This window comes from Electrophorus electricus, chromosome 6 (genome assembly GCF_041902795.1).
Source record: "Electrophorus electricus isolate QZ-2024a chromosome 6, ASM4190279v1, whole genome shotgun sequence".
Taxonomy (NCBI): Eukaryota; Metazoa; Chordata; class Actinopteri; order Gymnotiformes; family Gymnotidae; genus Electrophorus; species Electrophorus electricus.
In genome coordinates this window covers 11,455,153-11,465,995 of record NC_137502.1, presented here as the reverse complement: position 1 = coordinate 11,465,995, position 10,843 = coordinate 11,455,153, and the positions used below count along the sequence as shown (strand labels likewise).

The 10,843-nt window shown below is 41.6% G+C and overlaps 2 protein-coding genes across 5 annotated transcripts; one reads left to right on the top strand and one right to left on the bottom strand.

Annotated features, from left to right (window-relative positions):
- Nucleotides 1-615: 615 nt before the first annotated feature.
- On the top strand, nt 616-2,019 carry lepa (leptin a). Its single transcript, XM_035525388.2, has 3 exons — nt 616-641; nt 1,244-1,435; nt 1,648-2,019. Exons 1-3 carry the CDS (start codon nt 618-620, stop codon nt 2,014-2,016), a joined length of 585 nt encoding a protein of 194 aa, XP_035381281.1. The 5' UTR covers nt 616-617; the 3' UTR covers nt 2,017-2,019.
- rbm28 (RNA binding motif protein 28) lies at nt 1,483-10,763 on the bottom strand. 4 transcript variants are annotated; one of them, XR_014124144.1, is made up of 20 exons: nt 10,267-10,763; nt 9,865-10,014; nt 9,644-9,768; nt 9,286-9,361; nt 9,119-9,211; nt 8,952-9,023; nt 8,804-8,870; nt 8,311-8,525; nt 8,126-8,195; nt 7,225-7,334; nt 6,976-7,049; nt 6,753-6,888; nt 6,504-6,568; nt 6,200-6,358; nt 5,811-5,960; nt 5,079-5,192; nt 4,269-4,519; nt 3,907-4,021; nt 2,310-3,727; nt 1,483-1,905 (listed from the first exon to the last, which is right to left on the bottom strand). XR_014124144.1 is itself a non-coding variant. In XM_027009685.3 (19 exons), the coding sequence occupies exons 1-19, from the start codon at nt 10,382-10,384 to the stop codon at nt 3,587-3,589; spliced, it is 2,301 nt and encodes a 766-aa protein (XP_026865486.2). In that variant the 5' UTR covers nt 10,385-10,763; the 3' UTR covers nt 1,483-3,586. The 4 variants fall into 4 exon arrangements, 2 of the variants coding, with proteins under 2 accessions (XP_026865486.2, XP_081572024.1); XR_014124145.1 differs by having other exon boundaries at nt 2,318-3,727; XM_027009685.3 differs by having other exon boundaries at nt 1,483-3,727.
- Nucleotides 10,764-10,843: the final 80 nt, after the last annotated feature.

Below are 10,843 nucleotides of genomic sequence, written 5' to 3'. Positions count from 1 at the left end.
AGTTTCTTTTCAGGGTGCAAGGAGGATACTCAAGTTTTTGGTGGACATTTAGGATGAGATGATGGGTGGGGATCCCCCAGGTGGGGATCGGCTTAGGGAAACATGGGCAAGTTACAAAAAACATGGCTCCTTGAGGCAATCTGAACATAGCACAGCCTTGGACCCCAGACCCTCAGTGAGCCATGTCATCTGATATACACAAACACCACAGAAGGTAAAATTACTCTATAAGACCATTCCATTACACCCATAATATTTTCCACAATGTTTGCAGAATGAATATGGGTAATATCCTCGCTACATAATTTGTTCTTCTTAATGTATTTGTCAGTTTTGAATTACACCCATCCTAAAAAGTGACATCTGTTCTTGAAAAAGATGCAGTAAGCACATCTGACACTGCATGGACTACCCAGTGAACTGAACATAAATATTTATGAGTTTATAGATGTGGGTGTGTGTTTGCTGAAAGTGAGTGGGGTCTAGTAAGGGGGGGGGGGGGGGCGTCCCCTTCTCCCAGTTCTGCTGTGGGACAGTTTGGCAGGACAGCCTGAGGTGATTCATTGATGAGTCAACAACCATCAACTATAAAGCCTGAGCACTGATGGAGGTTAAGCATGACACAGCTCTCTCATCTAAAGGTAAGTGCCCTCTCTCTGTTTGTACAGCTCTACCGTTTGCTACACTGATATTATTTAAAGTCTACATGGTTAGTTTACTCTAATATGCAATTAATATCCAGCACCTGCAATTAATCACTATTTAAAAAATATCAAAATGGAGAAAAACTCAATTTTAGATTGTTCTTTGGGAATTTGGGAAACCCAGTGTTAGCTGATAAGACAGCAGACCAAGTTATGGAAACTAAGAAATTTAAATTAAATTATTTGTTAACTGTTTGGTGCTGTAATGTCAAGGTTACCTGTACATTCTTAAATTCAATACATGAAATAAGGAAAATGTAGTCATCTTAATTGTTTTTACAGCAAAGTTTTTTTTTTTCAAAAGGTATTTGCAAACAAATGTATTTAACTAGTGAATGCAACAAGATTATAGGTCAGGTAAAGTTTAATAGTGTAAACATTTGGAAGAATATCTGAGTATCTCTCTCTCTCTCTATATATATATATATATATAGAGAGAGAGAGAGAGAGAGAGAGAGAGATCGATCAGGAAGTGCAATTTTTACTCCTGTTCACCTGCATTCCCTTAAACAGTAATACAGGTTTTAGTGTTTTTTCAGTCGGCAGGTACAGCTGGACTCCTGCAGAGGCACAGCCCCCTAGAAAGCATGACGCCCACCCTGTTTTACTCCTGCCTTGTGAGCATGCTCACACTGTGCCATGGCCTCCCAGTCCCTGCAGACAGCGTCAAAAACTTTGTCAAAATGCAGGCTGATAACATCATCACCAGGATCCAGAGACACAAAGATGAGGTAATGCCAGTTTTATGCCAAAAGAAGTTCTATGAAAAGATATTAAGTAAAACCTTACTATAACTCCTTTATTATGTGTTCTCACCTCGATACAAATACATAAAATATGTCCAACAATAGCAATTTGCAAAAATGTATTATAATTGCACAAATTAAATAAATCCATACTGTGAAGAAACAAATTCATGCTGAGCCAGTGCCTTCAACCATAGTTGCAGATATTCCATAAGATGGTCCTGGACAGCCCCGAATTACTACCCGAGCTATCCTCTGATAAGCCCATCGAGGGCCTTGGCTCCATGGTGGACACCCTGAGCACCTTCCAGAGTGTCCTGCATAGCCTGCCCAAGGGCCATGCCAGCCAGCTCCGCGTGGACATCTCTGCCCTGCAGTCTTTTCTGGAGGAGCGGGCACGTTCGCTGCAGTGCACACACCGCAAAGCCACCACAGAGAAGACGCTGGAGGCCTTCCTGAAGGACAATGGCACATATCATATCACGCTGGGCCATGTGGCTTTGGACAGACTGCAGATATACCTGCAAAAGCTTACACGCAAGCTAGACCATCTGAAAACCTGTTAAAAGTGTAATCTCTCTGCTATCAGACATTTTAATACCAATTTACTTTATTTATTTATAAACATATTTATAGACCAAATAACTATTTTTTGCAACTAGGTTTTAAAAAGTATGCAAAGTTTTGTATAATGTATTTTAAATGCATAAAGCTTATAAGGGGTTGTTGAGAAAGCCATTGAGAATGTAATAGCAAATGGCATTTAGAAAGGCAACAATTCAAGTGAGTGTGAATGCTCATACATCTATGCACACACACAAGCCTATACATATACAAATGAAGCACATCCTCCGTATACCTGCTGACCTCACTACCAGCCATGTTGATGTCACACCATTTTACCCAGAAGACCCATGATCGCTGTTGCTGGGAAGCACAAATCTTCTCCCCCACCTGGATCACCAGCATATGCTCACCATGAATTTGCATTTTTATGTCTTCTGTAAATAATGCAAACAGTGTAACAAAGTAAGATCTAAAGCTATTTGCATCTGTAATCTAATTTATGAAGTATGTCAGTTTTTTTAACACGCTTATTTTTTTATATTCACAACTTCAAATGCACTGAAATAAAGTTGTAGCTGTTACAAGGACAAAGAAACAAACCCAAATAGGAATTCTTTAAGCGTACCCCAGCCATGAAAGGCTTTCACTAGGCTCACTTAAGGGGCAATCATTTATACAGTGACTGGCTGCTTGATGCTTGTCCGAGACAGTCTTTCCAGCTGTAATCTCTCCATAAAGGAGCTTCACTGAGACAATCATCTATGAACTCAATTAAGGGCACATCATCATATTCATGAACTATAACACAAGACCTTTCAGTAGCAAACACCACTAAGAAATGTTACAGATGCTAAGACCATTTTTCCCCCGTGGTGTTTTAAAACTCAGAAACCCATAGTTAAACAACAGCAGTCTATTAGCTACCAGACTGTTTAGAACACAGAGGGAGGCACATTTAACCAGCATAGCAAATATTGACTGCCACCATCTTTTTCCCTAATTTGTAATTCTCTGGCATGGTGATTGTGTTTTAAATTTATTTGGAACAGTGATGTAATACTAGTCTGTTTTTTAATTAAATTCTATAAGTTTCAGTTTCTATCCTAAGCATATTCCTTCTTCAACAGTTCATTAACAGGCACAGGCTAGGTGCAGCACTAGTTATTAAAGCAAATTAAAACTTGCCATCTTTAACCAAAAGTGACTTATTGCGTGGATTTGTTTAATTGTCCACAGTTGGACAATCACATCATGCTGGGCCTTGTGGCTTTGGACAGACTGCAGCTATACCTGCAAATACTTACACACAACCTAGATCAGCTGAAAATCTCTTAAAAGTGTAACTGTTTAATTGTCTACAGTTGGATCAAACAAGTAGCTTCCACTATGTCTGACAGCATAAAAAAGGGAGGAGGACTGTTCCACAACTCCACAAATGGAGAACAATATACATGTACATTTTTAATCCCCCATAAAACAGCTCATGCTAGAGACACCAATTAAACAAAAGTCTTTCTCTGGCATGTGCTCACATGCATGCCCACACGCAACCAAACGCAAACAGCCGAATCAGCTGAACCATTTGTTCTTTTTGACAAGCGAGCCCTTAGTACTGGAGTTGCCCAGGAGTTTCTTCTTGTACTGCTCAACCAGGCAGTCAAAGCGGTCATCATCTTTGTTCTGGATCTTTCTCTTCACTGGCTTGGCACTCTGAAATAGGACACATGTAAACCCACTTTGCTCAGCTGCAGAGGTACCAGAATAATTTTAAATTGTAGCCATTTTCTAAAAAATGAACAGCTACTATAAACATATTGTGTACCTGACTATGACAGTGAACTGTAACTCTTCTTATTAGATATACCACACAGGCAGAAGAATGCCCTCACCTGTTTCTTGTTTAGCTGTGGTTTCTCCAAAGAGTGGGCCCCCTTCCTCACCCTCCTGCTGGGCGCCTTGCTCATTTTCTTGGACTGGGTGGGCAGGCAGCCTTTATCCCGATGCCTGGGCCACAAATCAGAAGCATGCAGGTCAAGCTCAGATTACTTTTACAACCCTCCACATGGTTCAGTATGAAGGTACTGCAGAGAGAGAGAGAGAGAGAGAGAGAGAGAGAGAGAGAGAGAGAGAGAGAGAGAGAGAGAGAGAGAGAGAGAGAGAGAGAGAGAGAGAGAGAGAGAGAGAGAGAGAGAGAGAGAGAGAGAGAGAGAGAGAGAGAGAGAGAGAGAGAGAGAGAGAGAGAGATCAGTACCTGATCTTCGGGCCTCGGTGGGACGGCATGGGGAGGACCTTCTGCCGCTTTCTGCCGTCATCCAGCTCCACGTGTTTCACCTCATGCGTGGTTCTGAAGCCTGAGTAGTGGTCTCTTTGAGCTGCTTGGCTCTTCTTGCCATCCGTCTTTGCTAAGGCCGCCAGGCGGCCTGCACCTCTACCCGCTCCCGGAGCCTTCTGCCAAGGCTTTTCGAGCCCATGGCCCCCCTCGCCAGACTGGGCCACTTGCTTCTGTGGACCAAATAATGAGCGCGATATTACATCCACCACCACTTAACGATGCCAAACAGCTGAACTGATGCTGTACTGTAGCGCAGGATTACTTCCCTAGACTAATCCTGACCTTAAAAGAAAGCAAAGAGGACCAAAACAGCTTCGTAATGAAAGCCTGAAAACACTCTCATAAGCATATTTCACAAATCACTGAAATTAAGTACACCAGAAGTTTTCAGACCTCATTAGTGCACTTAATGTATTTCATAAAATCGCTGTTCCAGAAAATGCAAAATACAGCAAAGCAGATCTTCTAATTACCAATCAAAACAATTCATATTCCCTACAATACATAAAGAAATAAGTATATAAAATCCAGTTTTTAGCTTTTCAGATTCTTTATATGATGCTCAATCTATGATCAAATTCTACTCAGGTTACAGCATGTCAGATATGAAGCTGGCTTTGGCTGGCTCATCCAGATTTTCCAATGGCATTTTCTCATTCCGGAATTTACCTTCTTGCTTAAGAGGAACTGCGTTATCTGTGATGTCATGAAACCATGGCTGCTGCTCACCTTCTCACTCCCAGAGTCAGAGGCAGAGGCAGGTTTGGTCCTGCTCCTCTGAAGCCGTGCAGCCTTCAGTTTCAGCTTCCTGCTGTCCTCCAAGGAGAACTCCACGATGGGCCTCTGATCGGGGAATGAAAATCACGGCAGAATGAGCTCCTGCACTGGCCGCACGAAAACACGCTGCCTCATGGCAAAACACAGGGTTGCGACAGTCCCAAACGCTGCTCCAGGACAAACATTCCTCCATGTGAATTCAGCGAATAAGACAAGATTGGTTCCTCTTGGCACTTTCACCTTATTTTTAAGAAGTTACATTCAACTAGGACAAAAACACATTCCATTTGACCAAGTGGGAAATGCGAGAGTTTGTGGCATTTGGGGGGAGTGGTGGTGGTGAGTCTGACAAAGGAATAAAGGCATTTACTTCCAAGAACCTGCCCCAACAGCCAACAGGTCTTCTGTTCATTGAAATGCCCCATGTGGTTACACATATATTTACTTACTTGTAAGCAGGCAGATAACAATCCTTCAGTCCAAAACAGTCACTATATGTCTGCAGGGCATCCACGAGCCCTTAACTCTCTAACTTTTATTCTTACAATCAAAGCATTAAATTAACTAACTTTCAAGAAAAATTAAACTGAAATGTAAAAAGTTTAATTGCATTTCTTCTTAGGAGATTACCAAACGAACCATGCTGGACAGGTGGCCAGCTCTGACCATTGGTACCACACTGACCTTGCTGGGGGTGAAGATGGTGGGATTGTTGTTAAGGTGACGCAAGGCCTGAAGGGCATGCTCGTGCTGATGAAACTCCACGAATCCATAACCTAGCGACTTGCCCATCACCTGACCACGCACTGGCTTCCTGTCATACATGACGTGACACTAAGATAGGAAAAGAGTAACAGATGTAAGAAAAACATAGATAGGTTTTGATAATGTTAAACTCTGAATATTTCTAACAATGGTCATGATCAGTTCAAACATAATAAATCTCAGTATCGTAATCAACATGATCTGGTACTGCCATCTAGTGTTAATGCAAGAACGTGTCGCTCATTTCAAGTGATTCATAGGGTTTTTGATTATTGCTCAGATTCACGTGCGTGTTTGTGTGTGTGTACCTCAGAGATGCGGGCACCCTTGCCTCCCCCTGCTGCAGAGGTACAGAGCTGCAAGAGTTGGCGACGGTCTACGCTCTTTGGCAGGTTATGGATGCACAGGCGTGTTTGAGACACAAATATGTTCACATTCTTCAGCTTTGCCCTCTTCAGGTCCTCAAACTGGCAAAACACAGTCGTAACATGACCATAACACAGAAATCAGTAACATACTATATGCTCACAGAAGTATTAACAGGAAATTTAACAAACTTGTATTCCACAGTAACAGTGATACAGGACTTCGTTAGCCTCGGGGCCCACCTACCCTCGCCCTCTTGGCCATATCGGAGTCAGAGACACCTTCTGCTGCTTTGGTTCCAGCACGGATCACTGGTTATAGACAGAGGAAAAAGGGGCAACAACGAGCCAGATAAGTAAGAGAAGTGGTCAGAAAAGGTTAACAGGTCATGACTACACTGAGCTACTCTCTCTGTAACTGTGGAGTGCTATTAGCCACATATTGGAAACAGAGCAGTACTATGGGGCTCAGTGATGTGGCACTGGCTGCACTCACAGCCCTCTCTGGCAAGGTAGAGGTTCCGGGAGCCTTTGTGAGTTTTCGTCGCCTTGCTCTTCAGTGTGGACGCATCCTCTCTGCTCACTGCCAGCACCATGTTCAGCTTCCTGCCATCAACGCGCAAGCCGCCGGTCTGGAAGGCGGAGACCGCGGCTCAGTTGAGACAAGGCACGGGAACGCGGCGAGCACGCGCGCACACGCAGGCAGAGCAGACACGCACCTCAGACTCGTCCTGGGCCACCGCTAGGCATCTCTCCGCTGCTTCTTTAGTTTTGAACTGGGCAAACGCACAGCCTGGACATGCAGCGAGAGAGACAGTCAGCAGGGTTAGCCTGAAACAGCAGAGCTAATCTAATGTACAAGAAGGGCAGTGGACACCAGACCTTTGTTTGCAATAACAGGCCTTTGTCTGTGGGAGGTTTTAGGATGAAATGGCTGGATAAAGCTCTCTGTATTAAAGCCCACCAACCTTTTGAGAGTCCTGTATCGGGATGTAGCACCACCTTTACATAGTTCAGTTCACCAAACTGCAGCAGAATCTCCTCTATGCCCTCCTCCTCAGAGTCAAAGGACAGGTTTCTAAGGGAGACGGGGGGCACACTCAAAACAGCCCATAAAGCAATGGAAAATTCACCATTCACATGAGCTTACACTGCCGCCTTTTAGAGGGTTGAAGATCTGAAGTTCTATAAAACACAACACTGAAACACAACAGATGAGTTTATAAAAAGCTTGTGTTGTCCTTATAGTATGTGTAACGGCTGATTCATGTTCCTAGTTTTCTATTTGGCCATTTTCATTACATCACCAGGAATAATGAGTGCTAACTGATTTTGACTAAAGGTTTTGTTCAGGTTGATTCACTTTTTTAAAAGCCTCTGGTTATTTAAAACTTGTTGTCATTATCTATCATCTTAATTTTGTAAAACATTGTGCTTGTGTACTTGCATGTGTGTGTATTAAGGCAGCTAAAGTTAGTACTTGCTGTAGCAATACTCAACCAAACTAACTATAAATAATAGGCAAATCCTTCTAATAAAGCAAATAAAACAAACCAAAACAAAGCCAAAACATAAAACGTTAAAGAACTCTCAGTTCCAGCTATCCTCAGGTGGCCATCAACAAATGTCAATTTATTTCCTAAAGAAATACAAGGCCAAACATGACCACTAGGGGGCCATATAATATCACCATATAAATATTATATTTTTATGCATAGGTTACTACAGTACTTTTACTCCATACCATTTTAAGACAAAACAGATACTGAAAAGTATGCAAATGTTGTGATATTATATTTGTTTAGAATCAACTTATATTGCCAAATTACTATTTATTCTTGCTTTGCCAAGGTATTTAAAGATTCTAACCTTATGAAAACAGTTCTTCCCTCATTTACATCTGAAGGGAGGGCATTCTTTCTCTTTTTCTTCAGTTGACCTTGAAACAAAAATACAAAAACCACTATGATGCAGCCACAATCAACATCAGAGCCAAATGAATAATAAAAACCAAAAAGCAAGCCAGTGTGATATTTCTTAACATCAAGTCATACCACTTTTTTCATCATCATCGTCATCCTCCTCCTCATCTCTGTCATCACTGTCTGCTTCCTGAGATTCAGAGTCATAATGCTCTTCATTCGCTTCACTTTCACTGTCTTTATCAAGATCCTCATCACCAAAATCATCATCATCATCATCATCATCAGATGGCATGTTCTTTGTATCAGACTCTGTGTGCTTGTTCTCATCTTGCTGCTTTTTGGCCCTTGAGATGAAAGAGTTGTCCTCACACAACTACACTGCCATTCAAACACACATACCCTTATAACAGAAAGCATACACTGGCAGTGTTAAGGTGATATAAAATGACCAAGGACGAAGATGGGGAGAAAAGAAGTAAAGTCTAAATACTTCAGTAAGGTTTCTACAGCTTGTGGACTAAACACTTGCCAGCATGTCACGACTTGCGGCAGTCATGAGCCACACACTGGCGTTTTCACGTTCAGGCGCCAGAGGGAGGAAAAGACCATGACTAGCGCTTACTGTTCCTGTGGAGCATCATGCTCTTCACTGGAGTCTTCAAATTTCTTCATGTTTTTGTCTTTATGTCCTGCAGCCAACAAGCTGTGTTGAGTGCAAAACAATTATTCTGTCAATTGTATCCATTCATACATTAAAAGTTAATGGGTACCTGAGGTGGAGCCTGACTGAGTTGCTACAAACTTATCTTTAGGGACCGCCCAGTCTACAGCAACCTTCCTGTCTGTGGGAAGAGGTGAGAGAGAAAGCAGGTGAGAAGTTATACAGGCATCGGAACCAAAGCTAGAAGCAGATACTTCAGTGTGGAGAATGAGTTACCTTTAATTTCTTTAAGGTTTGTTTCTGCAAGAGCTTTTCCTGCTTCAAGCATGTTTTTAAACTGGATGAAAGCAAAGCCTCGTTTCTTTCCATCTGCACAAATACAGTACAATGTAAATTCATATTTTTGCAGACACTGCATTTTAGAGCATTGTCTTGAGTTATACCTGGTTTTAGAGGGATCTTCACATCCAGGACTGTCCCAAACTTTGAGAATGTTTTTTTGAGATCATCCTCAGAACACTGATAAAACACACAAATATTACAACTATAAAATCTGTAAAATAAATAAACAAACAAAACAAAAAATTGGATAAATAAAATGCGAATTAGGTAACATAAAATTTACAAGCCCACAGAAGAATAGGCAAAGCTGGACTCAAATTATTTTCACTCATTTCATCGCTTCATATTCACAGAGCAACCAAAACAAAGTGGAAAACTACACATCTATCACTTAGGCCACACTTAAGATATAGAATTACATATACATTAATCAGTTAGCATGCATCATACAACACTTACTTTAAAACTAAGATTTCTAATTATAAGTCTGGCCTTAAGCTTTTTCTTCCTCGTGCCTTTAGATTTTTCATGACTTTTGATCTCTGGTGGTTCCTTTGGGCACTCTTGCGGAGTTTCTTGCAGAGCTATGTAGATTTTTCAAAAGAAATTAAAAGTCAAAAACGGATTCCACATAAACATAGGAACTGAAGCAATACACGTAAGTACAGCATAATGTATACCTTTGTTTTTCTTTCCTTTATCAAGTTTTTTCTTTGCCTGTACCACAGATATTTTCTTTCCGTCGTAGTCGTTGATTTCTGTGAGAGCTCGTTGAGCATCTTCTGCCATAGAGTACGTAACGTAGCCTATACCACGGCACTTTTCTGAGCCTTAGATGAAGAAAGCAGGCTATAGTTAAGCTCAAGATCAAATAAGGCAATTCTTTCAGCCAGAAACAGCAAGACAGCAATGCCACCCGTTGCGCAAAGGAAACGCACCACACAAACTAGGACATCATGTAAGTAGCAAAATAAATAAATACCATCTGTAAAGCGAGTATGACTTTCAACACTCGTAGCTAGGTTAGCTAGTACGTTCTCCACACTCTGGTGCGACTAGGACTGGCTAAATAGCCAACTTACCTTTATTTCGGACAACGAAACAGTGCTTCACTGGTCCTACTTCAGAGAATATTTCCTCCAAGTGGTCACTGGACGCCGATGAGGGTAAATTTCGCACAAATAAGGTTAATGCTGACATTCTGGTTAGATCTCTAGCTAACTGTGTCGAAAACTCGGAATGCTCCCAGTCGTGGGTTTTAGCTAACCTAACGTTAGGTTCGCTCAAAGCAACCTTAGTTAGCCAAGCTAGCTTGCTAAATTCGATGCCAGCAAGCTAAATGTCCTCATTTGCCTGACCTTTCAATGCGAAACGGACAGTTCTCCAACATTTACAACTACCAGTGCTGCATTTATTAGTCTCAAAGAAGTGTAAACATTTCCACACTACACACGTTTTACTACGAAGCTGACATGCTTTGAAAGGAGCGGAAGTCATTATTCTTTTGTTTTACATGGCAGGCGACTCTTGCAAGCAACAGCGCCGCACACAGAACTGGAGAATATGGACGGGAATATACCCACAGGCGTAGAGCCTTTTATTTATTCTATTCTTTTATATATATATATATATATATATATATATATATAAATATATATA

Coding starts and splice junctions, on each gene's coding strand:
- lepa (XM_035525388.2), top strand. CDS start 618: ATGACACAGCTCTCTCATCTAAAG. Junction 642..1,243: donor CACAGCTCTCTCATCTAAAG/GTAAGTGCCCTC, acceptor GTGTTTTTTCAG/TCGGCAGGTACAGCTGGACT. Junction 1,436..1,647: donor TCCAGAGACACAAAGATGAG/GTAATGCCAGTT, acceptor CTTCAACCATAG/TTGCAGATATTCCATAAGAT.
- rbm28 (XM_027009685.3), bottom strand. CDS start 10,384: ATGTCAGCATTAACCTTATTTGTGCGAAATTTACCCTCATCGGCGTCC. Junction 10,015..10,266: donor TTTCGTTGTCCGAAATAAAG/GTAAGTTGGCTA, acceptor TCTTCATCTAAG/GCTCAGAAAAGTGCCGTGGT. Junction 5,961..6,199: donor AGGGTGCCCGCATCTCTGAG/GTACACACACAC, acceptor TTCCTATCTTAG/TGTCACGTCATGTATGACAG.